The sequence below is a fragment of the Nyctibius grandis genome, chromosome Z, assembly GCF_013368605.1.
Source record: "Nyctibius grandis isolate bNycGra1 chromosome Z, bNycGra1.pri, whole genome shotgun sequence".
Taxonomy (NCBI): Eukaryota; Metazoa; Chordata; class Aves; order Nyctibiiformes; family Nyctibiidae; genus Nyctibius; species Nyctibius grandis.
This window is the reverse complement of record NC_090695.1, coordinates 94200561-94228406: the sequence shown is the minus strand read 5'-3', so window position 1 is coordinate 94228406 and position 27846 is coordinate 94200561. Positions and strand designations below refer to the sequence as shown.

The 27846-nt window shown below is 55.5% G+C and overlaps 2 protein-coding genes across 10 annotated transcripts; one reads left to right on the top strand and one right to left on the bottom strand.

The window, feature by feature from the left end:
* The first annotated feature begins 378 nt into the window (after nucleotides 1-378).
* On the top strand, nucleotides 379-9876 carry TMEM184A (transmembrane protein 184A). Its single transcript, XM_068423058.1, has 9 exons — nucleotides 379-437; nucleotides 3418-3642; nucleotides 4331-4496; nucleotides 5913-6003; nucleotides 6096-6171; nucleotides 6793-6884; nucleotides 7294-7463; nucleotides 7563-7760; nucleotides 8175-9876. The coding sequence occupies exons 2-9, from the start codon at nucleotides 3418-3420 to the stop codon at nucleotides 8423-8425; spliced, it is 1269 nt and encodes a 422-aa protein (XP_068279159.1). The 5' UTR covers nucleotides 379-437; the 3' UTR covers nucleotides 8426-9876.
* Nucleotides 9814-27670, bottom strand: MAFK (MAF bZIP transcription factor K). Of its 9 annotated transcripts, none has more exons than XR_011050070.1 (5): nucleotides 21149-21447; nucleotides 19334-19413; nucleotides 17329-18182; nucleotides 13202-13330; nucleotides 9814-10621 (listed from the first exon to the last, which is right to left on the bottom strand). XR_011050070.1 is itself a non-coding variant. In XM_068423057.1 (3 exons), exons 2-3 carry the CDS (start codon nucleotides 19367-19369, stop codon nucleotides 17748-17750), a joined length of 471 nt encoding a protein of 156 aa, XP_068279158.1. In that variant the 5' UTR covers nucleotides 19370-19413; nucleotides 27569-27670; the 3' UTR covers nucleotides 13714-17747. The 9 variants fall into 9 exon arrangements, 7 of the variants coding, with proteins under 7 accessions (XP_068279158.1, XP_068279154.1, XP_068279152.1 ...); XR_011050069.1 differs by lacking the exon at nucleotides 9814-10621 and adding an exon at nucleotides 12365-12939 and having other exon boundaries at nucleotides 12977-13330; XM_068423057.1 differs by lacking the exons at nucleotides 9814-10621; nucleotides 13202-13330; nucleotides 21149-21447 and adding an exon at nucleotides 27569-27670 and having other exon boundaries at nucleotides 13714-18182.
* Between the last annotated feature and the right edge of the window lie 176 nt (nucleotides 27671-27846).

The window sequence follows — 27846 nt, the reverse complement described above, 5'->3', positions numbered from 1 at the left end:
CAGGCACAAGTCTGCCGGTGCCACCAGACGCCTGCCTCTTAGCCATCGCTATCCTCCAGGTAAGGATTAATTCCCAATTGCAAGAAAACCTGCCTCTGCCACCCAGGCAGAGCCTCACCCACGGCCGCAGGACGCGTGACGGGCTGGGGGCAGCGGCGTGGGGCTGCACCGTGGCTTTCCATCCCTGTTTGCTTTCCAGGCGTGGGTGCCGGGCACGGCAGGCTGGAAAGGTAAGTTGGGCAGCTTCTCCGCAGGAGGCAAAGCCCGACCAGCTGCTCCGGCTCCGGGGTGCAGCGAGGGGCCGGCTGCCAGCGGGCACGCAGGGCTGGGAGGGTGCCCGGAGGAGGAGTCTCCCGCGGGTGCAGGTGGAGGAGGGCGCAGGGGATGCGGAGGCAGGTGCATGGCGGCCAGACCCGCTCCCGGAGGAGCCCCGCAGGGTGAGTGGGGTGCTCGGGGGAGCCGGGGGCACCCCGCAGGGAGCAGGGGGTGCCCCAGCCATCGGTCCTGAGCACCCGTGGGAGCTGCTGCGAGGGCAGAGCCTGCTGCAGGAGCCCTGTGCGTGCATCACCCGCTCCTCCAGACAGGGTTTAAGGAGGGCTCGGTGCTGCCCTGCCTTGATTTACAGCCGTGTGCTATAGTCCTTCCCCCTGGGTGGTATGGGGATGGTGTACAGAGAGGCTGGCCAGGTAAATAACCCCTGTGTCCCGGCTTTATCTGAAAGCAGTCAGGAGGAAAGGCACGTCCCCTGTGCCCGTGGGGCTGAGCCTGGCTGGTGGGGGTCAGGGGTTTCTCCCCCTGTATCGAGGCGCACAGCCGGCACCGCAGAGGCACTGGTGGGGGGCTGCGGGGGCTCGCCTTTCCTTTCTGACCACCCCAGCCCCATGGGGGCTGCCAAGGGGGGGATTTGTCCCGAGTGCTTCGGGACACTGGGAGGGGATGTGAGCTGGGAGTCAGGGCTCTGGCAGCCTGCGGCCGGAGGGGAATCCCTGGCAAAGTGAAAAGCCCCGTTTGCCGGTGGCCTGCCCGGACACAGGTGTCACTGCTCGGTTTTTCCGCTCAGCGCTCACTTAGCATCTCTGATATCCCAGGGAGTGAGCATAACAGGTCGGCTGTGCACGGCAGGTACCCGCAAGGTGTGTGAAAACAGCCAGACTGGACGTGGCAGTGGTGCGGTGCTGTCAAGGAGCTGAGTTTTGCAGCTAGTGTTATTCTTTGCGTCTCCTCACCGCCTTTGTTTTGGAAGCAAATGGCCCTCTAGCTGCATTGAATTGCCCAGCTACCTTGCACAGCCGGGATCTAATTACCTCTGGAGCTGGGAGCCCTGGCTCCGAGCGGCACCGAGGCTTTTGTTTTTAATGACTTGCTCCACCGCGTTCAGAGCGTGACAATGTAGGGGAGCCTGCCAGGACCGGCTGCTGGTGCCACTGTGCTCGCACCGTGATGGCTGGGAAAGCTAATAGGCGTTGGGATGTCTTGGGCCAAGCATCTGTGGCACGGTGCTGGGTCGAAAACAGAACAAATGGGTCTAGTGATGAGCACAGCTCTGCGCCATGTCCTGGGAAGCGAGCTGGATCACGTCATTCCCTATCGTGATGCTCTGGCAGCGGGAAAGCGTGGCCAAATCCAGCCATACGGCCCCAGCCAGCAGCAGGGCAGCCCCCAAAAAGGGCGAGGGGTGATGCGGAATGGGGCACAGCTGGGCTCTCGCCTTCCCTCTCCGCACTGCGAGCTGTCTCCGTCCTCCTGTTAATGTTTACAAGGCAGGTCCGGCGGCGGCGGCGTCTGTCCAAAGACCAGATCCCTCCCCGGCTCTCCCCGAGATCCTGCTTCCTGCTGACTGGGGCAGGGCCGTGGGGTGGTCGCAGGGAGGAAAAACCCTGCTGCCTCCGTAACACTACCTTCGGCCCTGCTCTCCCGCCAGCCATCTCCGTCCTCGCGGGCGCGGGTACGCCGGGGTGAGCTCCTGGGACCTCGCCAGCCACCGCTGCCCTGGCCATCTCCGCTTACAGGCGGCTCCTGCCAGGCGGAGGGGGGGAGAAGGTATTTTTAGGGCTGTTGATCTGACACCAGCTGAGTTTCCTCTCCTGCGAGGTTGGGGTTTGGGCAGAGGGCAGGAGAGGAAGCCACCGGGTGAGCTCCTGCTTTGGTTTGTTTTCTGTGTTTAATTGGACCGAGGTCATTCCCTACCACTCTTATCAGTAGCAGATATTTTCTTGCCTCTCACCAGTTCATGCTTACAGTTTTACCCCCAGGCGATAGTTACCCAGCAGCTAAAATCTTTGTTTATTAACAATGCACTGAGAAGCATCTGTATTGTTAGAGCTCTGCTCGCAGGTGGTGGTTTGGGTTTTTTTTAAACTGCTATTGTTATACTTGTGGAAAAGCAGCTTTCCATAGATTAGCAGAAGGAGAGGCCAGACATGGCAGTTTATGCATCTGTTGGCCTTGAGATATGAAGCTGCCCTATAAATAAGAGTGTATTATTAGGCTGGTCCTTGCTGTCTGGAGCCACAGGGTACACGGTGCCCATACGCCCCAGCCACCCTCTGCACTGGCAACGCTTGGTGCCTTGGGGCAACCGGCCTCGAGGAGGACAGACCTGTCAGGGAGATGCCGGAGCGCTTCAGCATCCCCAAAGGGCCGCAGCTCTGCCTGCAGCATGCCAGGCTTGCTCCCTTGTGCCTAACTCGGCAGCGGGAGGGACCGCTGGCTGCTCTTCGGGTCTCAGGATTGGCGTTGCCGGCACACCGAGACCCTCATGATCCCGAAATGGCCGAGGCTGGCCAAGCACCCTGGGTGATGCCGAACCTCTGGCTTCTTGGGCAGCCCCAGGGCTTGCCCCCAGCAGGCCACACGTTAGGAAAGGAGCCACATTTTGGGAGGGAACCACAGGGATCACAGTGTTTTCTGGGGTCCCAAGGAGGACATTGGTGTCCTGATGGCTCGTTGATAAGGGGCTCGTTATTATAATGGGTGAGGGATGAGTTTTACCCTTAAGTCTCTGGTTCCTGATGGAAAAGGGTCTGAGCCACAAGTGTGAACTCATGGGGGCACAAATGTAAGCAGGTCTTTCCCTTTCAAGAGGGACAGGGACCCCTGAGAAAACAAGCAGCAGCAAGGCTGGGAAGGAGGTGCGTGTGTTTTGGGGACACGAAGAATGCATAGACCTCCTTGGAGAAAAGAGGGTCTGCTCTTGAAGGACGTTTGCATTTTCCCACTGGGAGAAGCAGACCCAACCACGGTGAATAGGCTGGTTTGGGTGAGGGACACCCTGGAAAAACCCTGAGGAGGAGATAAACCTCGCAGGAGGTTTGTGCACACTGTGTGGGCTGGGAAATCTCCTGGGACCTTCCCCTTCACCAGCTTACCTCGGCCCTGCCTTACTGCACCACTCCTCTTGCCTCTCCCTCCCTGCAGATGAGTAATGCCACACGTGCCTTGTCCTCTCCCGTGGCGCCCAGCACCCTGGGAACCGGCACAGCGGCCAGGCTGGCCTCAGCCCCCCCATCCCCGGCCCTCATCCTGCTCACGGCCACCCACAACGGCTCTGAGGATGGCCGACAGCTTTTCCTGACCACGACAGCGGCACAGGTCATCTCCGGCATCTTCGTGTGGTCGGCACTCATCGTCACCTTCCACCAGGTACAGGACGGAGCAGAGGCGGGGCTCGGCGCTGGGATTGATGCAAGGGCAAACCTATTGATTGCCCTCAAGTTCATTGCAAATCACTCAGCTCCAGATAAATATTTCCTCCCATTGCTGCCCAGAGGGGATATCTCCAGTGTCGGGAGCCCGGTGCTGGCAGCTCAGGAGGGTGGACTTTGCCCACACGCTCCCCGGGTGGCTGCCAGAGCCGGGAGAGGCTGCAGGCATCGGCACTGCCCTGAGGCAGCACCCAGCGGGGTTTCTCCTCTGGCACCCCGGGGTCTGTGCCTTTGGGGTGTGTACCACCAGCTGCCTTGAAACATCCTGCCAGTGGGCATGTTTTTGGGTGCTGCGTGGATCCCTGGGGCAAGCTGGTGCCTCTGAGCGCTGGGACAGGGCTGCACGGTGGCTGGCGTGGAGGAGGGCACGCTCCTCACATGGCGCAGGGGAAGGGACCTGATTTCCATGTGTTTTCGTGGAAGGGATTGCCCTGGGGGCTGGGCTGGAGCCTGTCTCGAGTGTCTGTTCACCGCGATGGGTCTGTGGTGGAAAGCCAGCGGTGTGCTTACCCCCAGGAAGAGGGTCAATGTGGGATGAGCCTCCTGCAGCGCCCCAGGCTGGGAGCACCTCTGGTTCCCCTCCTGGCCAGTGGTAGCCACAGCTCTGCACGCTGGGCACTTTGCAGATCTACACACACCTGAGGAATTACACCGTCGCCAAGGAGCAGCGCTACATCATCCGCATCCTCTTCATCGTGCCCATCTACGCCTTCGACTCCTGGCTCAGCCTCCTCCTCCTCGGCAGCCACCAGTACTACGTCTACTTCGACTCGGTGCGCGACTGCTATGAAGGTGAGCGCAGCCGCTCCTTGGCAGGGAGGCAAAGCAGGGCTCTCATCCTGCTGACCTGTGCCTCTGGAGTGTCCTGGATTGCACAAAGTGGCAAAGCTCCATCTCTTTCACTTCCCACTCTCCCTTCCTCCATGCAGAGGTTTTCCCCTTCCTTCTCCATCAGCAGCAGGGAGGGGATGCCCCATGGGCAGATGTGAGCTGGTGCCTTTCTGCCGCCTGCCCGCAGGCTCAGAGGGACCCCAGCATCACGTTCCTGGGGAAAGAGGTTTTCTGGCTGCCTTTGGGGTAGAAATGCAGCTTCTCTAAAGCAGAAGGTAGGCACACCTGAGAAATTGGGGGGTTAGGATGTTTTGAGGTGCAGGGGAAGCTCATCAGGGTTGAGGTTCCTCTTCCAACCTGTTGCTTTCCCCCTGGGGAACAGAGGGGTGTGGGCATGTGTATTCCTTTGTGTTTGGAGTATATGGAAAGTAAGTGATGGGGTGTCCTGGTTTTGCATGGATAAAATTTATAGAACCACTTTTCTGTTACATTTTGTTTTAGTTTGTGGCCAGCTGTGGGATGGTGATCAAGGCCATTAGCAGTGAAAGCCAGGGCAGCTGCCCCAGGCTGGCCCACAGGTGTATTCTATAACATTAATATCATGTTCACTAAAAAATGAAAAGCTTGCTGAGGAGGGGAGGGGCCCTCTTTTTGCTCTGCTCTCTTCTCCCCTTCTTCTTTCTCTTTCTTCTCAACAGTTACTATCCCTGGAGCAACTTGCCACAACTCTGTGGGCTAAGTATAATTTTGTGTCTTTTGTATTAGCATTGATATTGGTTTCTTTATTTTATTAAATCTGTTTAAATTTTAGCCCACGAGTCTTCCCCCTTTTCCCAATTCTCTTTCTCAGTTGGGGAAGGGACATTGGGTGATATAACAACTGCTTATTGTTTAGCCTTGGGTACGGGCTAAGTGGAGACATGGGGCTGTCCAAGAAAACTGTTTGGGATGTGCTCCTTGCTGGCCACCAACCACTTGTGCTGCCCCTTAGCAATCCTGAGGTCCTTCCATACAGCTGGTCCCTGGCCATTGCACTCCTGCCTGGGCTAGTCTGGGTGTGCATGGGGGCCGGCTCCACGGGCGCTGCTGAGACGTCCGACTGCTGCCGCATGCACGCAGGGTCTGTGTGTGCCCGGAGGAGCTGCTGCATCTGCAACGAGCCCTGTGCACATGGTGCGGTGTGTCTGACTCTGCTTGGAAGTCAGATGGATTTGACCTGCTGCTCCTCTCACTGGGCCCCCAACCACCAGTGTCCCTGATCCTGATGCTGTGCCGGGGTGGATGAGAAGACACCTGAGCAGGAAGGAATGTGAAATGTAACAACACCAGCCAGCTCTCCATCAGCCCTGCTGATCGTGTCTGCCCTTGCCTTGCCAGCTTTCGTGATTTACAGCTTCCTGAGCCTGTGCTTCGAGTACCTCGGAGGGGAGAGCACCATCATGGCAGAGATCCGGGGGAAGCCCATTGCGTAAGTCCCAGCGTTTGGTGAGTTCCTGCACCCTCCACCCGCTCTCCTCATCCAGCAGCCCCCAATGGCATCTCCTCCACTTCTGCTTCCAGGTCCAGTTGCTTTTACGGGACCTGCTGCCTTCAGGGCATGTCCTACTCCATCGGGTTCCTGCGCTTCTGCAAGCAGGTGGGTACATTGGCTCTGCTCCCCTCTGCAGCGAGGGACGAGGGCTCTCGGCGCCGTGGCAGGTCCCTTCCCCGCTGCCCTGCAGAGAGGGCCCTGCTTGGCTGCTCTCCCGAGATGTTCTTTTTGGTTCTATTTAATGCGGAGGGAGGCAGCTCACCCAGCTGGCCGGCACCTGGCCAGCAGCCGGGCGCTGCGCTCGCTGTCCTCGCTCTGACTCACTGCTGAGTCAGGGTCTCCTCCCACTGCAGAGCTGCCGTTGCCATCTCTGTCCAGTCCCAGGTTAGCCTGGACAGATCTCTAACTCTCCAGGGCTGTGCTGCGGGCTGGATCCTGGCACCAGTCTGTCCCCAGGCACCCAGAATCCCCCTCGGAGTGGCTACGCTGCCTTTCAGGAGCTGCCTTTTGGGAGCCCTGCTCCCTCCTCTCTGCAGACCTTGAGCCGGTTCATGTTTCACCCCACAGCGCTGGTCACTCCCGTGATGGAGAACGGCTCTCCCTGTGTCTCCGTCCCAGGAGCAGAGGGGTTGGCTTGCGTGGAGGGGCCGGGGGTGCCAGGAGCTGCAGGGAGGGCGATGGGATGCCCCTGCTGCCCAGGGTGCCCCGTATCTCTCCCCTGTGCAGGCCACACTGCAGTTCTGCATCGTGAAACCCCTCATGGCGATCGTCACCATCATCCTGCAGGCGTTCGGGAAGTACCACGACGGGGACTTCAAGTGAGGACGCTGGGTCGGGCTGGGGAGGGTGAAGGGGGCGAGCAGGACGGGTCCCTGCTCCATCACAAGGGACAGGGTGTCCTGCCAGCCCCCCCCGAGGAGCTGTTCCACGGGTAGTGAGAGCACAGGAAGCCCAAAGCGCCGGGGAACAAAGACCCACTGCTCCCAAATAAGAAAGGGGCGAAACTCCTGTGAGCCATAATAAAAGAGGTCCCACCAACAGAGGAAAAGCTGAGAGTGGCCCCCTGCTCCCCCCTTTCTCCCTCCCTTTCCTTCTCCTCCTGGGCTCTGCTCTCCCCTGTGGCAAAGCCACACACTTCTCCCCCCCCCCATTTCTTCCCTCCTTGCCTCCGGTTGCACCCGCTTCGCTTCCTGCAGCGCAGGGCAGCAGCTCGCTCTCTCCCCGCAGCGTCCAAAGCGGCTACCTCTACATCACCATCATCTACAACTTCTCCGTCAGCCTGGCACTTTATGCCCTCTTCCTCTTCTACTTCGCCACCATGGACCTGCTGCGCCCGTTTGAGCCGGTCCTCAAGTTCATCACCATCAAGGCAGTCATCTTCCTCTCCTTCTGGCAAGGTGGGTCCCACCACAGTCGCCCAGCACTTCTCCTCCCATAGCCCCACCTGACCTGGGGATGCAGGACCAGAGGTGATCCCTCTCCCTTCCCCTGCACAGGGACGCTGCTTGCAATCCTGGAGAAATGTGGGGTGATCCCTGAAGTTCAGATCATCGATGGGAAGGAGGTGGGAGCTGGGACGGTGGCTGCTGGCTACCAGAACTTCATCATCTGCATTGAGATGCTCTTTGCTTCCATTGCCCTGCGCTATGCGTTCACCTGCCACGCGTACAGAGAAAAGAAAGAAAACTCAACAGGTAACGCTTCCTCTCTTCTTCCTTCCTTCATCAGTGAATACAGAAAGAGGAGACCCCCTCTTACAGCATTACCAGTGGGATGCTAAAAGCCACCAGAGAAGTTTCCTTCTCCCTCCTCCCTCGTGATACCCACGAGCCACAGCAAGTGGATAGGAAAAGAGACCTTGGTTTGGGTGGGCAGAATTAGGGAATTATGGTATTAAGGCGCATGCTGCTGGAGAGGTTCCATCCTCTTTGAAACATGGAGCTGGGGTTGCCTTTCTTCTCTTTGGCGCTCACTACCACAAGCTGACGTGGCCCACAATGAGGCCCTGATCTTGCATTTCTAAGGAAAAGGGTCACTCCAGTCTTGGAGCGCTTGGGCTCATTGACTGTCTGGTGTCCCATCACCCTCCCGCTCTCCCTGTTTTTCAGCAAACCTTGCCCCAATGCAGAGCATCTCCAGCGGGCTGAAGGAGACCATAAGCCCGCAGGACATCGTGCAAGATGCGATCCACAACTTCTCACCCGCGTACCAGCAGTACACCCAGCAGTCGATGCAGGAGGAAGAGCACAAAGCGCCGGGGCAGAATGGGCATGTGGCCTCCAAGGTGGAGGGGCTGAGCGGCAGAAGGAGCAAAAACATTGAGAAGAGAGTGCTGATCCTGTCGGATGAGGAGCTGTAGGAGACGTCAGAGGCAACAGTGACACTGGGGAGCTTTAAACCCATGCAAATGGGAGCTGTCTTGAGCCTGAGACAACAGGGTCTAATCAGAGTACTGAGAAGCCAGGAACTCTACCCAAAAAAGCCAGTCTCTTGAAGGGAAGATGCAATAACCCAGCGAAAGGTTAAATCAAATAGTGCCAGTTTCTGCTGTCCCATCTCTACTGGTGGCAGGGACTGGGCTGTCTTTGCTCCTGTGGCTAAGCAGCCCTGCGTTGTGGTCTGGGCTTTCCCGTCCCACTGCTGGCGTCTTGATGCCAGCCCTGTGCCCGTGCTGGGGGATGCCAGGCAGGGAGGGGAGCCGGGCTGCAGCATGAACCAGCTGCTCTTGCCCTCCTCTTACCTCCAAGCAGTGCTGAGGCCTGAGAGAAATGCTTTTCTCAGCACAGTTCTGCTCTAGTTTCTCCCTATTTGAGTAAAAAATGATCTCGAAGGGCCCCACGGAGAAAACCAGCCCAGGAAGGTGACTTCACTTCACCTCAAAACCTGGTAACGGTTGAAAGACGTCATTCCTTATTTTTACATCTTCTCCCCTCTCCTTCCCCCAGAAAAGCCTACAGGGTTGTGCAGAAGACCTTTACCAGGGAGGAAGAGCAAGTCATCCTCTTCTCCCTCCAGATGGGGATGCAGCTGCCTGAGTAACTCCCCCAGGAGCAGTGACCGGACCTCACTCGGGGCGAACCCACGGTCTCACAGCTGCATTTCTGAGAGCTGCCGGTGACAGAAGCCCTTGTTTATGTCTAAACCGACTTATCTCTGAACGATCAGAAGTTAAAAGGGATTCCAGCTTCCTTATCAGAGCCTTTATTAGGGAACCAGACTGTGACTGGTGGTGGTAGGAATGCGCTTACTGGGAGCTGTCTGTTCCTCCTAACCCTTCGCTATTTACCATCCCTGGGCTTTGCTCAACCTGTGGGAAGGCAGGCGGGAGCTAAGCCCAGCTGGGTGATGGTGGTGGGGATGGAGAGGTGCTGGGGGCTGCTGCCCCTCGAGGCAGGACCGTTGGCAGGGGAAGATGCTGCATGGAAGGATTCTCCCCATATCAAACAGTGATGGAGATCGCACCTCCTTCTGTTAAACTTCCCCTCTGATTTTTTTTTTTTCCCCAATTTTTTCCAATTTTTAGTCCAATTTCTATTCCCCTGTTAATCAGATGATCCCCAGGAACTTACTTAGGCACTGTCCGGGCTGTTGTTTGGGGGTGGGAGGTGGGTGGTGAAAAGACGAAGGCAAATCTACAGCCTCAGATTTGCAGTCGCGTGGCAAACCAACCAGTGGGCAAGGCTTAGAGCCGTTCTACGCACAACTCCTACAGGGCTTTTTTTTCCCCTGCTCTTAAGCTGCAAAATGTAAATCACAACATGAAATTATTTTATTTATGATTTTTTTTCTAATAAACAGCAATTTCTACCATGGAGCGAGCAAGTGTTTTCACTTAGCTCAGCAAGCAAAGCGCACGATCTGCCTGTTCCTGCTCTAATGCTGATGCTTTTAAGCTCAGCGTCCTCCCTGCCCCTCGATGCTGGCCCAGCAGAAATACCTGCACATACAGCATCCTGCACATTTTGGCATTCCCACTGGATTTGTGCTCATCTTTTTCACTCCACAAAGAGCGTGTATGTCCCCACCGTCCTCTCCTTGCACTGCACCTCTTTCAACCCTCGCCTAAGCTGTGGATACAGCAGTCCAGAGCTGCTGGATCTGCTTTAGCCAAGCTAAGCCCAGACTCCAGCACCAACAAGACAACCTCTATTTATTATTATTGGAGAAATCTTATTGTGCTGGAAGCCTGGACTCTACAGGAGCAGCCTACAGCTGAGCCAGTCTTGCAAGTCCCTCTGCTCCGAAGCACCGCTGCTCATACCTGCCCAGCCGGTGAGACCACTGACACTTTTCCTGCAGTGAGGTCCATAAACAAGAGCCACACGCTCTGAGCATCCAGGCATCCATCCAGGGTCCTGCGCATCCTGGGAGCAGGACCCTCCTGCCCACAAAGTGCAGCCTGCTCAGGGACGAGGCTGCTTGGCTTTGTAATGCAGCCAGCACTGAAGCAGGGACATCTCTCAGCTGAACATCTTGGTCTTCTCCACTTCTCTGGGGGAGAGCTGGCCACAGCTGCAGGAACAGAGGCTGCTCCAGCTCCCGGGGCGAGGACAGACTGCAAAGGTGATGATGGCACATCTGTCGGCATGCTCACCACCAGTGAGATAAAGGCTTGCACAAGAACACAGCAAGAAACACAGTTGTACTTCATTGCACAAATGATCGACTCCGGTGCATAATGGGCCGCGTTCATTGCTCTTGCCAGCAGGTGCAATTCCCACTGCAGACAATAACATTTGCCTATTTATGTCAAGCCCTGATTACTGTATTATATGTAAAACAGGTCTTTCTTGCAAGCAAAACAAGGAAGGGGGAAAGAAAAAAAGCCAGCGGTGACTCATGCAAGTCAGCAGCGTGATACCAGCCCGAGGAGCCGTGCTGGGCTGGACACCAGCTGGCTGCTGCGCCGTGCGGCAGCCGGACACGCTCCCCGCTCCGGCAGGCGCGAGCTCGGCCTCCTGGTCGTCCTTGTTCTTGGAGCAGGGAGAGAGGCACGAGCTCACAGCTCAGGCTGGGCGCTGCCACGGCCCTCGGACCGTTACGCTGTCAGAACGCATCCACTGAGAACAGGAACACCAACGGTGGTGCGGGCTGAATGCGCTCCTCTGCTAACGCGTCTCCCCCACCCCTTCACCAAGGACGCAGGGGAAGCTGGCAGCGAGCACGGGGGTGACCTACGCAGGAGCCCGGCTGCGCCTGGAGCCATGCCAGCAGGCAGCTCGGGAAGAACAGCCTTTCCTCGCTGCCAGTGGTCGGCAGATTTGTTTTCCAGTTGTCACTCGTCCTCGGGCTCTCCCCAAGGACAAGGCTGGGCTGTGGCTATCGATTCTCCTGGTGCTTTTTGGGCTTGGGTCAGGCGGGATTACAACCTGCTCGTGTCAGGGATGCGTCCTCGTGGGGCACAGCCGGCCATCACACCCGCAGGAGCCGGGGCCAACCGCGCTTCCCACGAGCGGAGGGGAAGGGAGGTGGCTGCCGGCGCCGCAGCAGAGCCAGTGCTCTCACGCATGGCTGCTTGCCTCGCAGCACCCGGTCGGAGGCACAGAGACTTCTTTTTTAGGGTGTCAGCACCTACCAGCGAGTCTCTGGGCCCAGCTGCTGACAGGCAGCACTGCCAGACCTGCGTCGGAGAGCAGGATTCGTGCTTTTGCAGCCCTGCTCACAGAGACTCTTCTTCCTCCAGCTCTAGGACTTTCCCCTCCCCTCAGCATGGTGAAGGTTGAGTTTCCTTTCACTGCTGAACCTCCACCTGGTCCCTTCCTGCTGCCCTTTTCCTCCTGAACTAATGCTCCTCCATCTTTCTGGCAGACACAACTGGCTCACCTCCTCCTCCTCTCCACTGTCACCAGCTCCTCGCTGCCATCTCTCCAGGCAGGAGCTGGAGCAAATGATGGCAATTTTCTTGCTCAACGTGACAACTGCAATCGTCCCCCAGGCTTCAGCCGCATCCCTGCTCAGCCAAGCCTGCCCGGCCCCACCTCTGGCATCTAATGACCATCCATTACCTGCTGACACACAAAGCCTTTCCAGCCCTGCTTCTCTCCACCTTGACCACATATAAACCCTACCTCTAATTCCAACTTTGGCCAACACACCCATCTGCCTCCATCCTATTGCCTCAGCCTGGCACAGGCCAAGTGTTTTCCTCCTTCAGCTGTCCCTTGAAGAAAACAGACCACTTGGAACAGGGCATTAAAGCTAACGTGGCCCCTAGGAGCTCACTGGCACAAGGTATCACCTCTTTAAAGCCCAAACAGGGAAAAACAAAAAGATGAAATGTTGAGGTAAGGGGTTAAAGCAGTTTATTCACAAGCAGTCGCATAGGAAAGCAGTGAAGGGATATTTCAGAACCCAAAGGAGGAGAGGGGAGAGTCTCTAGCACTGTGCCTTGTCTCCCAGCACAGGGTCTCCAAGCCAAGAGCAGCCTTGCACAGCCAGCTCTCAGCATCACACCCGGGGCAGGTGCCTGCCGAGTTATCAGTCCCCACTTGCGCTATCATAAACACCCACCGATCACACACAAAGGCACAGCCCGGGTTGGAAGAACAGATATAAGTGATCTGAGCATGGGATCTACCAGACAAGCAGCTCGGACAAGAGCTACCCCTTGAGCATGTTCCAAATACACCAAGGAAGCACCACAGCAAGGCTGGGAGATGGGTGAGCTGGCTGCACTGGGCTGGGTCAGATGCTCACAAAAGCCTGAGCAGCCATCACACTCGCCTCAGCCCAGCCTACCTCCCAAAACCCCATCACTCACCTCAGCCCAGCCTGCCTCCCAAAAACCCCATCGCTCACCTCAGCCCAGCCTACCTCCCAAAACCCCATCACTCACCTCAGCCCAGCCTGCCTCCCAAAAACCCCATCGCTCACCTCAGCCCAGCCTACCTCCCAAAACCCCATCACTCACCTCAGCCCAGCCTGCCTCCCAAAAACCCCATCGCTCACCTCAGCCCAGCCTACCTCCCAAAACCCCATCACTCACCTCAGCCCAGCCTGCCTCCCAAAAACCCCATCGCTCACCTCAGCCCAGCCTGCCTCCCAAAAACCCCATCGCTCACCTCAGCCCAGCCTGCCTCCCAAAAACCCATCGCCCACCTCAGCCCAGCCTGCCTCCCAAAAACCCATTGCTCACCTCAGCCCAGCCTGCCTCCCAAAAAAGCTGTACGCTGCACCGGGGACAGGCAGGCAAGAAAACCCGAGGAAAACACTCCACTGAAGATCAATTCAAGCTCCAAAATGCTGACCATAGACCAGGGCAAGTCTGAAACCAGAAAATGCTTTATTGGAAAGGTACAAAAAAACCAGTCACTGCAGCTAAATTTACAGCAATAAATTACGTTGTGGCTGTCAAGAGAAAGTAATGGACACATACACAGGGCTATTCGCCTTACAAACAGGAATCCACATTGCTTGGTATATCAATAATTTATTTTATAATAAAAAAGCAGCACAAAAATAAATATTGAAATGAAATTACTGAGTAACCACAGAGGATAGAATGAGCTGGTGATAAAAAACAACTTAAAACAGAAGACTTCTATCATTAAAAAAATGAAAGCAAGTATCCACCATCTACGGAAACACCCCAGCAGACTGAAATACAGACGAAGGAAAACAAATCCACATTACAAAAGTTTTTCGTTATTGTTTTTTTTTTTTTTTTTAAATAAAAACAATCATGACAATGCAGTTTAAATGATTCGAGAGAGAAAAAAAATGCCACCTTCTCCTCCTCCCTGGGTCCGAGCCGCCCCTTGGCCCGACCGCTCCGCGCTCCCGTGGCATCGCGCCCGGCCCCACCACAGCTCAGCTTGCCCCGCCAGCGCCTCGTCCCCTCCCAGAGCTGCGGTGTCACCCAGGTTCTCTACACTTGCGCTTTGCGGTCTCCTCCGGCAGACGGTAGAGTTGGGCAAGAGCGGAGACGCTGACTGGCTTCAAAGGGATCTGGAGCTGCCCTGGAGGGAAAGGTTCCCCACTCCCAACAGAGAGCACAGCAAACACGTCCACAAGAACAGAGATGTCCCTCCCGGTCCCTGCCCAACGCTTCCGTCTTCTCCTGCCTCCCGCCCAGCCTGCCGTTCCCACGTCACACTGTGGATGGGGAGCAACCAGAGAAAGGCCAGGCCCAGGGGAGAAGATCCCAGCACTCAAATCCAGAGCCCCTGCTCCTCAGCAGGGTTGGGGGGACAAACTAAGAGGGGCAGAGAAGGGAGCCCCGGCATCCAGACTACTGCAGTGAAGAGCCAAGCGAGAGGTACGGCTGCAGGGGAGCGCTGCCGGGGCGACTCTGCGGGCTCCCCCCACGGCGCTCGCCCTGGGTGTCAGGCTTGCAAGTGCAGGACGGAGAGAAAAACAAAACAAAACAATACAAAACAAAAAGCAACAGAAACAAACCGAACCCCAGAGGAATGCAATGCGACAACCCCAAGCTGGAGGGCCCTCCAGGGCGGAGGGTGGAGGAGCTGGGTCTCCAATGCGGTCAACAGCTTTCGGGGTCATTCCTCCCTCCACGTTACCTTGCAATTCTGATCCCTCTGTGGAAGTTTAGCCAGGACATTTCATTCCCCTCCAGGTCACCACCCAGGGAGCCCTGGACTGGCAATTTCTTTTAATAAAGATTTACAGTATCAAACTTGGAAAAAAAATTATTTTTTTTTTTTACGAAAAATCTGTACGATAAAATGTATATAATTATATATTTATATATATATTTCTCTCTCTTTAAATATTTCCACGTGGTCCTTATGGATATCCAATATGGATTACCTACCATGGCTATGGTATCAACAGCTTTAACAACACCCAGGCCTCTTGTTCTTTATCGAGTGACCAGAGATTTAAGTGCCTACCAGCACTAAACTAGCAATCACTTGGACAAGCCTTTGGCACCCTTCCAAGAACTGGAAAAAAAAAAAAAAAGAAAAAGAAATACTTGGCCGCAAGGGAAGTGCCACCTTAAGATATGTTTCTCAACTCATTCCAACAGCAAGAAGACCCCACGGAACAAAGTTCAACCTCTGTCCGCCTTGGTGCAACCGGTCTGATTTCAAGGGCAGCCAGAGGGTGTTCCTATCTAGCCAGGAATGTTATGGAGCTCTGGAGCTGTTTTAAAGACTGGAAGCATTTGGGCATTTTCAAGTCAACTGGCCTTTTTCATTAAAGTTTTCATTTAAAGCCCCAACAGTGCCAGGAGTCTCCATTTTGCCTGTTTTCGGAGGCACCTGTAAGGTCTGGGAAAGTTTCCAATGTCTGTGAGCTGGAGAACATGAGAGGACCAGGAAATGACAGTAACATCTTTCTCTTCCTCAGCTTCTGCTGTGGGAGTCAATAACTGGTACTGATACACAGGACATCGATCTGCCTGTTCGGAGATAGGGAGGGAGTGGAGGAGAAATGAGGTAACGCTAAGTGTGTCATCCAAACTCTACGTGTTGGAAAATCACTTGATGGAAACTCCCTGCTCCCTTCCATAACACGTGGATCTGGCAGCGGTTACGAGCCTTCAGGAAGCGTTTCACTTACACCCTTTCTGGCTCAGTAAGGTCACGATGTTGAGGACTGAACGAGAACCAAGACTGAGGTTTCTCTTTTCATTAACCTATTTCACAAAGGACCCTCCTGGGAAACCCAGAGACTCCAATGACAAGGTGAAAAAAAAAAAAAAAAGAAAAAGCAAGCTAACAACTTCTTCCAAAGACAAGTAGGGCTTCACTAAATGTCTACAAACTTACTGCCATTCAAGGCAAGACAAAGCCTCAAACAACAAATTATACTGGGTGTCAGATGCCAGTTCACTGTCCCCTTTGCAACAACGGTGGCACTTGATTATTCTCTTTCAGTCCAGAACACTCGTGAATTCTCCATGATCTTTGTTTTCTCTTCTAGAACCCAACTCCTTTAAGCTCTTCTCCTCATCTTAAACTTCAGCAATCTCATTCTCTTTTCACCTGCGTGACAACAGGCATCGTCCATTCCACAAGTCTCTGACCTGCCCTGCAAAACTCACAGTCCCTTTTCTTTCCTACTTCAAAAATTAAAAAAAAAAAAACAAAACAACAACAAAACACACAAACACCAACATAGCTATTTTTTTTTTTACAGTGACCTGGAAACATTCGTCTTTTCAGCGCTGCTGCGCAACAGCAGAATCTCTCCTTTCGGCTTCCCACCTCCTGCCCATTACCAAGCCAGAAATCCCTCTACCAAACCATTGCTCAGAGCCATACGAACGACTTCTCGATCCCAATTCTTCCATCCCCTACACACACACACCGATTTTCCATCCTGCCCTCCGTGCGCCTCTTAGGATAATTCACCCATCCCCAAGAGAAAGCGTCAAGTTTCAGGGTCACATTCACACAGGTTGTCTGAACACCGAGGGTTGTTCACTGTACTCTTTGGATCCCAACTTCAGTGCCTGACGTGCTATGGAGAGGAAAAGACTCTTCCAGCTCCCACCCGACCTCCCCATAGCCCTTCTCTGGTCATGAAAGACTGCTGAGCCCAGCTCTCCAGCTGGGATGTTCATAGCTAACCTACCAATGCTTATGTCAAAGAGGAGGCTCTACGACTTCTCTCCTCCCGTCTGAATGCTATTGCCCTCTAAGTTACACTTCAGTGCTTTAAAAACATCTTTCCAAAATACTCTGCACAAACCCCTTCTCATAGTGCTGATCCCAGCAGAACTGTCCCACCTTCTCGCAGCCAGTTCTGCCTCCACCTGGTAATACTTGCAGCATTTTTCCTCCTCATCTCCCCTTCTCCTCCCCATCACACAGCTCTTCACAGCATTTACTGTGCCTCCTTCCCTTAAGCTACAGGGAATCCAGAAAAAAAAAAAAAGGCCGCTACTTCAAGACTGTGGATCATTTGGAAGAAATAAACTGCATAAATATATCTAATTCACAGGCACACTTTAGGGAAGGAGCTATCAGGAAACTTGGGCTTGGAATAAAGGAGGCTGCAATGTAGTTTTCATAGGCCACACAGTTAATGGGGCATATTAAAATATGTAAAATATATATTTTTCCATATTTTAACAGCATGGATTGAAAACAAAAGGTTATTCCTAATGGGTGTGGTCAGACCCAAGCATTAGTCTCCATCGTCCTCCCGCTCCCATCCACTCATAGCAGGATGAAATCCAATCTAAAAAGCCTGTATCCCTGCCCTCGTAATATCAGATGGAAGCGGGGAAGGTAGGGGAGACCCTTCTTACAGGGAGTAGGATGCCACTAAAGGAAACTCTTTTTCCCATACATTCATCTCACATGATGATTTCTACGGTCCATCTGTTTCCTGGCTCTTGAGCATCATTCACAAAGACTCCGGAGGCTCCTCAGGTTATCTTCTCCCAGCTGAAAAGCTGCTCACGGCTGAGAGGGGTTTGGGGAGGCAGGGGGAAGGAGGAAGCAGATCTTGCAACTTGTACTGTATACAGAGCTCAAATCCTGGACATGAGAGGTTGATGGAGCCACCGAGTCCAGACAGAAACAGCCAGTTAAGTTCCCTTTGTAGGTTTGGTTTTTTTTTTTTTTCTTCTTTTCTTTTATTTTTTGCACTTTTGGAAGAGAATTGCTAAAATGCCAATTCTTGACGTGACCAAGGACTCCGGAACAATGCATAAGAGCCTTTTCCCCTCCCCTCTGAAAGGCTGCTAGTTCCCCCCACGGAGGGCACTAGGACGCTGCTGAAAACGGCACAGAACTGGATGAGATCTCGGCGGATTTCACAATGGTGATGACACTGGTGGTGGCAACTTTGGTTGGGGTAATAGGCCCTCGCGCCACAGTACGAGCAAAGGTCTGGAGTGCTTCGTACTTGGAGCGCAAGGCGTCCAGCTCTAGCTTCATGCTGCTGTTTTCTCTGGCCAGCTTCTCCACCTCTTGCTGCAGCTCAACCCGCTGCCTCTCCAGCTCCTCTTTCTGAGTCACACGCTTGATGCGGCAGCTGGCAGCGTAGCCCCGGTTCTTCAGCGTGCGTCTCCGCTGCTTCAGACGGATGACCTCCTCTTTGGTGAGACCCCTCAGGTGCTGGTTCAGCTCCCGTACGGACATTGACACGAGTTCATCATCACTCAGCACTGGGGCATTCTCTCCCGACTCCTCCTTTACCTGCAAATACCAACGCACAGGGGTAGCAGCAACCCTACGTGAACAGATGTTCTGGACAGTGAAAAGAGACAGGCCACCCCTCAGCAACGTTGCACCCCTAGCTGGAAAACACCCCTGAAGCATTGTAGAGAGCACATGCTCCACTAAAACATCTGGGTAAAACACGGCAGAGATTTGAGCACTGCTGATGTCTGGGTTTGGGTCACCCTCTTAAGTCAGAGAAAGCAGTGAGCCCTACACAGCCAGCGTGAACCGGACAGTAAGGTTTTTAAGGAGATAAACGTAAAGCAGACCAAAGCCCTTTGTGTTCCTTTGTCAGGATCCAGAATTCACACTGAATGCTAAAGACGACACCTTTTCCCAGCATTATGCTGGGACACCAGTGCAGCATCTCAAAAGCAGAGTAGCCACTTGTACGCAGGGTTTAATTCAGCATTTTGTGGCTTTTTGTTGAAGACTGCTCATCCAAGTAGTGAACAAAACCAACCCTGCTTGGCTTCAAGGACCACAGCCTGATTTGGTTTTCCTGGTGCACAGGCCAGACTCTGAAGTTACATGAGAAAGACACCAATGCCTTGTGCCTTTTTCTCAAGCAGCTTTGCTGCCACAATTGTTTTCAGGACCTTTAAGGCATCGTCCTTTTACCTCTTCAGAGACTGGTGGACATGTGGAATGAAGAGCTAAGATTTTAGAAAGAAACTCTGACAATGCACGCACAACCCACGCGTAGATCACCACCAAGCCGGTATGTCCGAGGCATTTACTGTCTCATGGATCTGAGGGACACCAGCTGGATGTGTCCTTTCCCCAGTGCCTCCTAGTGCTGAGAGTAGAAATACTTAATTGACAGGCCTGGGAGCATTGGTTTCAGGATGCTGCCAGTACCTGCTGTTACCAAAAGTCTCTTGGATGGCAACTGGGATACTCCAGCCTTCACACCATCCCAGAGACTTTAGACTTCCTTCTGGGTGTCACCAGTATTCTTCTACCCTAACCTTTCCTGTAGATAGTGGGAAATTGTATCTGCACCCAGTTGCAAACGTCTCTCAGAATGAAAAAAAGCAGCCACATACAATGGATGTTGCACAGAGCATGGTTCTGTGACAGCCTCCCCAGCCACCCAGCATCACCCACCCAGCCTTCTTCCTTACCTTTAATGCCTTGTTCGGTTTGGGATTAGTCGTCATAACCTGAGCACAGTCTTCCAGACAAAACTGGTCAGAAATTGCAACTGGAAAAACAAACCAAGATTTTCAGGTTACAGCAATCTGAGAGATGAAGGTACAAAAAAGACACACAACACATGGTCCAACCCCCCCAACTGAACGACCATTAAAAGAAATAACCACACAGTTGTTTAAAACCCTGGGATGGATCCAGAGATCAGTCTAACCCATTCAGATACAAGACAGAGAAATCTGTGCTGACAAGTGCATTGCTTTTTAATGCTAAAGACATCATATTTTGCTATTAACTACACTAAGATTAAGGAGGGACGACAGAGCAGGGAGGGGGGAAATGACACCAGCTCCCGTCTGTAAACAACAGCCACGCTCACGAGCACACACCGCCGTGCAATATGCCACCCCTTCTCGTGGGGAGTGCAGCCTCCTGGGCCCAGTCACTTGTCACCTCCCTCCAGAGGAATCCCAGACGCTCAGAACGGCCTATTAGGGACTGAATTAAGAGTTACCTCCGCTCATAAAAGGCACTGAAAAGCCACAAGACAACAACTCCCTTCATTCTTATTTTGATTATTATTAACCCGGCTCGAAATTGAATCAGCAACCCAGAAAGAAGCTGCCTGGTTTGTAACCTGCTTTCAGTGCCGTCCCCACCCAAAGGAGACGCTACCAGAAAACCCAAACAACATAGACAAAAGCCCCCCGATAACAAAGCAAGGCAGGAGTTCGCCTCTCCCATCGCGCCGAGACTCTTGCTTCCCCATCCTCTCGGCCCCAGGCGGCGAGAGCTGACCTGCTCGATATTTCTAGCAACGTGGAGGCATGTCCACCGACAGACAGACCATCCCCTGCTGAGACGCTGCCCTTCACCCTCACCTTAGCCAGTGACTACGCCCCTTCGATCGGCGCCTTGCAGAAAATCCACCTGCCCGCACCTCCACCCGCACCCCACGGTGACAGCAGCATGGAGGTCCGTCGGGTACCTACCGCCAGTGAGGCGACCGCGGCCGTGCCACCATCACAACCTATCGCTCCCCCAGCGGGGCGGGTGCAAGGTGCCGGTCCCCCCCCTCCCCGACGCACGGCTTCGAGGGTCGCACACCCCGCAGCACCGCGCAGCCTGTCTGGCGGGAGTCCTCTCGCTCTCTCTTCTCCCCCCTTCTCCAGCCCAGCCCAAACCCTCCCCATTTCCACGTCTGCATCGTGTCACACATCCTAATCATTCATGAAAAATCCAGCCAAAGCATCCCAAGCATGATTCCCTTCCGATAGTTGCCATGGTGACCTTGGGAAAGTAGCCAACCCGAAGACAGTCGCCATGGAAACAGAGAAGCCCAAAAGCAATAATGACTTCAGGTCATGTCTGTGCAAAGACATCACGAGGTCGTCGGAGAGTAAACAAACTCATTCATATCTGCAAACAGGGGGCGGCGGGATTTGGGGGGGGTGGGTGCAAAGGTGGGGTGTGGGGACCAGTGGGAGCCGTGTGGGTGAAGGTGCTGGCTCAGCCCGCGCTGCTGTCACTTGGATTGTATCAGTCGAGACACCTCATCATCACACGACTTATGTAAAAATCAAGATGAAGAGCAGGGGGGGAGCAAAAAAAAATATAATCCCGTAAGCGCAAAGCTGTGAGATACTATCCTAGATATTAGGGAGTGTATTTAGGCGCCTCCTCTATTTTTAAGCCTGAGACAGCACAGCTCTCCATGTCTGGAGGAGGGACAAGGACAGCCGCACAGCACACAAGCCAAGATGTTCCGTGATGAATGGACCACTTACAGCAACCGGTGTGCGCTGCGTTTTCTAGAGCATCACCGAGTCCTTCCCTCTCTCCTCCAGCACCGAACCCCACCCTGGGCACACCTCCAGCACCTCTGCCCCACCGGGGCGGGCTGGGCACGGGGCAGGGGGGCAAACCCCAGTCCCCAGCAGCCACCTCGGAAGGACGGGGACGTGCCCAACCTCTGGCTCCCGCCACACTGTGTGTTTTGCACGAGGGCTGACCGCAGGCAGGCAGCATCTCCTGCAAGCACGGGCGCTTCTTCAGAGCCCAGCGCTGCCCTTTCGCCGTCCATCGCTTCCCCTCCGCGCCAGGCATTCGCCGCCCACCCCTACCTCCAGGCCGGAGGCGCAGACGTAGGCGCTAGCACGGAGGAGGAAGGAAAAAGCTCTTCGTCTCGGCCAAACGGTCCCGGCGAGTTCAGGAGAGCAGAGGCGCTGCCAGTGGGTAAAGGAAGCGGCCGGCAGCCCCCTCCCTGCAGACGCAGAGGCCGCGCAGGCAGTTGGTGCCATAGTTATGCAGTGAGTCACCAGCTGTTTACAGAGTTTGGAGAGCTCACATTCCCACAGCATCAGAAACTCTTCCTTCCCTCGGCATCCCCCCTCCATCCCTACAAGGAGAGGGGCACGCTGCCGTCCCGCTGGCGGCACTCCGGGCTGCTACAACCGGAAAAGGAAAGTCAAGCAGGAGGGGGAGGCCGACGGCAGCCCCGTCACACCCACCCGTTACACAAAAACCCTTTTGATCCTCACCCAGCACGCCTTCAAAGCGCTTTCTACGCCAGCCGATGGAAAAACTGAACAGGGCCGCTCAGCTCCGCGGAGATGGAAAGAAACGTAAAATATTGTGGAAAACCAGGGCCGAGGGGTGAGGCTGCCTGCGGTGGGGGTCAGCGCGCGGGCTTGCCTGCCACCCCCAGCAATGCTCTGGCTCCACGTGACGAAACGCCTTCTAGTCACCCCTTCTAGTCACCTGTTGCTCCGTGTCACCAAAGCAACATCTCCTTACCCAGCACATTCCTCGGCGGACGGCACAGACGCCCTCATGCTTGGTACGGGGTCTTGCGCTGCACGCCCGTGTCCCCCCGCACACCAAAGCGCCTCGAATGGGCCAGCATCCCTCCGAGATGGGCTGGGATCCATCCTATTGCACCAGGGGCGATGAGCCAGAGCCGCTGCTGGCACAGAGATGAGCAAGGAGGTTCAGGGCATCATCAGGAATCGTGATGCCTCTTCAAACAAGAGTGGGAGATGGGGGTCTGCCCTGACCTTAAGGGCAGGATTTGGTAGTGCAAGTAGAAACACTCAAACTGGCTCAAGCCTCGCACTCAGACACGAGTGCCAGGGCAAGTCTTATCTCTGCACTAGGTGAGCCCACAGGTGTGGTCCGGGCTCTGCTCGAAACCGATACAACACTTGCAACCTTCACCAACAGTCCTCCATGGCCTCGGGCTCCATCTCCCCACCTACAAAATCCTTCCCATCGGAACTACTCAGCTACCAACACCAAGCAACTAAAATTGGCACAGCATCTCCCACAGTTAGAAGGTAAAACCCCACGACAAAATCGTAAACCACCCCGCAAACATGTCATATCCAGCAGCGTCCCCTAAACATGCCACACGGGAGTCTTCTGGGACCCTGCCTGCGATTTGATTATGAGAACCCTTTTAGTCTTTACCCTATTCCTGCCCTTCTTTTCTTAATTGCGTTTGCTGCATCACGTCTAAAATTAGGAGCTCAGCTTTTTGGAACAAGGACTGCATTACATCTCCCTTCTGTAAGCAGTACGGCACGCTTAGAACGCTACATAAATAAAGCGGTGAGTAGTAATACACCAACTGTAAGGGGCAAAGGCTTTTCCAGTGCAGCTCCACGCTTGTATTTAAAGCAAGTGTTTTGACTGTGGGTTACATAAAGAGCCCTTGTAATCCTGCAGCAAACTTACCCATTGACAGCCTTGCCAACGCCCTCTCCCTCTCTCAGACAACTCCTATACCTTTTGCAGCATCCTCCCAAAAACCTGGAGGTCTCCAGCTGACATCCCAAGCCCAATGGTCTCAGCTTGGACCGTCTAGAGATCCTCAGCTCCTTTCCTTTGAAAGTGGAAGATGGCAGAAAGCCTGACTCGGGCAGAGGTAGGACACAGCTTTCCACGCAAGACTTGCAATTAAGAAAGAAAACACGCCAGGATGAGATTTCAGACTTTCCATGCTACAGGGCTTTCAAAGCGCGTTGCGCATTAAGGAATTACTACAAAGTCACTGCCGACACCTGACAACTGCGGATGAACTCGAATTTTAAAACTCTTTCTACACCGAAAGACAACCCTGGCCAGAACATGAGTGCCTGGCAGACAGCCCCACTGGTGTTTAGCTTCCATCCTCAGACACGTACAGCAAACTCAAAACATGCAACCCTCACCTTCAGCCAGGCCAGCGATGACTTCCAGGGGGCAGAAAAACAGCGTAGGGTTCAAGCAGCGATGGGGATCTCTGCCATCGCGTCTCAATTCGGCACCGACAGTTACGCAGGGAATACTCTACTCACTCCCAAATACGGCGATTTAATTCCCAGGCAGCTGTTTTAGTTAAATTTCTCGTTTATCCACAAGTTATTCCCAGGTCCAGAGCGCTAGCCAAACGGATGTGCCTATCAAGGATAACATCCGAGCTGACAGGTGAAGGGAACTACAGATGCTTAAATCCTCGTCGCCGTGCCTCTGCCGCTCGGAGGCACGACACGGATTTCCAGCATGTTGCAGCATGGTAGGCAGAGCACCGTCCCTCTCCCCATCATTCAAAAAGCCATTCTCCTGCTCTGACAACCTTCACACATCCTGGGAGGCAGACTGATGCTTGTCACTCATTTGTAATGAGAGCGGGGAGGGACAGGCTGACGGTGTGAATCAGAGAGGAGAAGCATATGCGAGGCAATATATTTGACATGAAGAGAGAGAAGACACAAGGAGGGGGTGAGTCACTGTTTACTGTTCTAGAGGAGCTCCACACAGCCCTCGCCCAGCTGGCCAGCTTTCCATTTCCCTTATGGATCGGAACCAGCATCCAGCAGCAAAGAAGAGACTCGGGAACCTTCAGAGCACATTTGAGAGCTGCCAGGACACGGCGCTCTGAGGCACTCTCTGGGGAAGCCTGGACACGGATCAGACAGTCTTCAGTGGTTTGGTAAACAACTCAGATGCTGCAGAGAGCCCGTGGTTAGGGAGCAGAGGATACAGAGTACCAGGAGGGTACGCTTGTGTGTCACCTCAGAAACTTCATGGAGTAGGTGGCTGAAGGGGAAAGGTATGCGGCAGACGGCCCTGGTACTAACAACCATACAGCACTTTTTCCATCACACGCTTGTAAAACGCAGTGACAGAGCTGCACCAGAATTACACCTCAGCGTCACTAGCCCAGAGATGCATCTCCCCCAGACAGCCAAGCTGAGCCATCGGGCAACAAATAACTTGCTCGGACGCACAGACGGATCCTAGGGCAGAGCTGGGATTCCCAACTTCACTGCTCCTGACCTCACCTGCCAGCCACTGAGCCGGACATCTTCACTGACTGCTACTAATGGAACAGAATCACAGAATCACACAGAATCAACCAGGCTGGAAGAGACCTCAGGGAACACAACAGCAGCATCGCTATTCAGGGTCCTGCAATACTGCAAAGCAGTGGGACTCACCACACAACCTGTCCCTCTGCTCGGGAGCTCAGCAGCAGGGTAATCACTCTCATTACTGCCTTTTCCCCCTCAGTTCTTGTGCTGACGGTCACACAGCGCTGCCTCGCTCCGTGCTTGCTTCACGCTTGGAAGGCTCTCTGCCCGAGTTTGGAGATAGCCTGAAACAACAGCTCAGGCAGAAGTGGGAACTGCCTGTTCATCTCTAAGAGGTGCTGAGCCTGAAACTTCCTGATAACTGAAAGTGCTAGCGCCGCTCAAGTATTTCACAGCTGGATGTTTACAAAAGTGATCAGCGAGCGAGCTTATCCCACAAACCCCAACTGCCGCGGGGGCCAGCGCTCCCAGCTGTCCCTTCTTCGCTTCCCAAACATCTCACACAGCTAGAGATTTTCAATAGCAAGTTCTGCAGCGCATTCCACGCTATTAATCATCTTCCAACATTGATGGAAATAAGACTGTATCAAGCTGATCTGTATTTTTCCCTTGCAGGAGGTACACAGCGGTACTGAACTTCTCGCCGCAACAGCTTGCTGAGACGGGCGACGGCGCAGAAATGAGATAAAACATGACAAAGCACACTGTCCTTGACAGGCAAGCAAAAAAAATAAAAGCTAACAAATTTCTGCCTCTGGTTCAGAAACACTTGCAAGTATGAGCCTGGCGTAATATAGCCAGGAACACCCAACACGGCTCAGGTGCCAAGCCCTGACAAGCTCAGAGCCCGCAGAGGCGGGCAGGGTGTCCTGACGGCGAGATGTCACCGTACGCCCCGATCTTGCGGCAATCGCCCCATTGCTGCTGGACAGTCATCCGGCACCTTGGCCGGGTAGGAGCAGAGTTAACTCCGGTGCCGCGCAGCCTTGTGTGCTGCCATTGGGCAACTGCGGCGTCCATCACCTCTAGGAAGTGACTGCACGAGGAAGGCTTCTCCGCAGGCAGCACCGCGTACACACGGAAGGAGAGAGGGAAAAGCGGAGGGACGCGCACCCGTTTCATCAGTGAGAAAAATCACAAGGTAAATTCATTTGCTGCTAAAACCCTGACAGTACCACGGCGCAACGTGCTGGCTGGGCTGTGGTGCAAGGCTGCGCTTCTCCACAGACAGGGCTTATAAAGATCGAAAGTGCAAGAAAAAGGCGTGCAGCTTTCCGGGGAAACACTTTCCTCTTACCAGCTCCCCCCGCCCTGCTCCCCAGTCCCCGCTCAGCTTTAGGACTATACTGGTAAAGGCGGGGGTGGCCAGGTGAAAGTGAAAATGGAGGCCTTTCCCTTTTCTGTAACAACTTTGCCCAAAGGGGGCTCGTTCCTAATTTGAGACCTCATGGCCTGCTTTTGGCAGAATCTGTAGAATAAACCCGCCGCGGAGCAGCCCACGAGGGAGGGGAGCGGGCTCGCAGCCTGAGGAAGAGGAGGAAGAAGGAGATCTTTCTCAAACAGACCCTGACGCACCGTGAGAGTTGGGAGATCTCGGTTCCCCTCGCTCGTGGCCTCGATGTTTCCCCAGCTTACACCACTGCCCTCACCGGGAGCTCGGCAGAGGGTTCCCCCACCCACCCCATTTCTGACTAAATCCCCAAACCGTCCCGCGCCCACCAGACAGTCACGCGGCAGCGCCCGCTCCCAGAATGTCACCGTCCCCTTTCCTCCCACTGCCATGTCCCCGGGCGGCTGCAGAGCGCCCCATTTTCAGGGCTTCCCCCCTGCACACACATCCCTCCTGCCAGCTCCGGGACCAGCCCGAACACACCACACATCTCTCCCCGCCTCAACTCAAAGAGAAGCCGTGCTCGGGGGAGATAACCCCCCCTCCCCACCGCAGCCCTGACCCCCCCAGCCCGTCTGATGGGGAGGGAGGAGCCCGCCCGGCGTTTCCCACCGGCGGCTGCTCCCGCCCGATAACCCGGGGCCTAGAGCGGCTCACCGAGGCCACCACCACGCCTTGGCCACCACCACCACGCCTTGGCCACCACCACCACGCCTTGGCCACCACCACCACGCTGCCCAGCACCGGCTGCGCCCCGGCTCCCTCCGTACTACCAAAGCAACTATTTTTAGCCGTTGGAGAGCGCGGCGTCACAACAGGTTTCCTCACACGTATTTTAAGAGCCATTCAAAGGCAGAGGCAGGCTGCGCGCTGCTCCTCGCGGGGGGGGGGGGGAATAAAAATAATAACAAGAGAGCGGAAAGCACCACCCCGGCGCAGACCCGCTGTCCCCTCCCGAGGCGTCTCCAAGCCCCCCGTCCGCGGGGGTGCGGGGGGAGCCGCCGGCCCCGTCCCGCGGGCGACTGAGCCACGCGGGCCCCGCGCTGTTCGAGGCGGCAGGGAAGGTGTGACCGCGGGTCCCCGCGGCCCGCCGAGCCCCCGCCCCACCGCAGCTCCCCGGGCGTTTCGGGGCAGCGCTCCCCCGACCCCCCCGCTCCCCTAAGGCGGGCCGGCCGCCCCTCACCGCCGCCCCGCCGGGGCCCACGTGCGCGGGGCCCGGCCCGGCTCGGCCCGGCCCGGCCCGGAGCGAGGGGCGGCGGCACCACGTGCCCGGCGCGGTGGTGACTCAGCACTTTTACCTCAGCCGCCCCGCCCGCCCGCGCCCAACCGGACCCGACCGGACCGAGGCGCACCGGACCGACCCGACAACCCCCGCCCCAATCGGCGGCACCGCGCGGCCGCCCCCTCCCAGCTCTAACCGGCCCCCCCTGCCCCCGCCCCGCCGCGCCCGAGCGGCTCCTCACCTGCGTGCCGGCGGGAGCGCGCGCGCGCGCCCGGGGCAGGGGCGGCGGCCGCGGCGGCGTGGAGGGGGGGCAGCGGCAGCGGGGGGCGGCGGGGGCGGCGGCGGGGGCGCTGCGCGGCTCCCTCCCTCCCTGCCAGCGAGTCCCGCGGACAACAACAAGCGCGGGGCGGCCCCCTCCCCCCCGCCGCGCCGCCGACCAACCAGCGCCCCCGCCGCTTCCGGCATGGCGCGTCACGGCGCGCGTCACCCCCGGCCCGCCCCGCCCCGGCGGCGACGCGG

Excerpts from the sequence above, each read along its gene's own strand:
- TMEM184A (XM_068423058.1), top strand. The coding sequence starts at position 3,418 with ATGAGTAATGCCACACGTGCCTTGTCCTCTCCCGTGGCGCCCAGCACC. Across the intron at positions 6,004-6,095 it reads ATCCGGGGGAAGCCCATTGC|GTCCAGTTGCTTTTACGGGA; the intron begins GTAAGTCCCAGC and ends TTCTGCTTCCAG. Across the intron at positions 7,761-8,174 it reads AAAGAAAGAAAACTCAACAG|CAAACCTTGCCCCAATGCAG; the intron begins GTAACGCTTCCT and ends CCTGTTTTTCAG.
- MAFK (XM_068423050.1), bottom strand. The coding sequence starts at position 21,389 with ATGCTGCCTGCCTGCGGTCAGCCCTCGTGCAAAACACACAGTGTGGCG. Across the intron at positions 19,414-21,148 it reads CGCAGCGCACACCGGTTGCT|TTGCAATTTCTGACCAGTTT; the intron begins GTAAGTGGTCCA and ends TTGTTTTTCCAG. Across the intron at positions 18,183-19,333 it reads AACCGAACAAGGCATTAAAG|GTAAAGGAGGAGTCGGGAGA; the intron begins GTAAGGAAGAAG and ends TGGTATTTGCAG.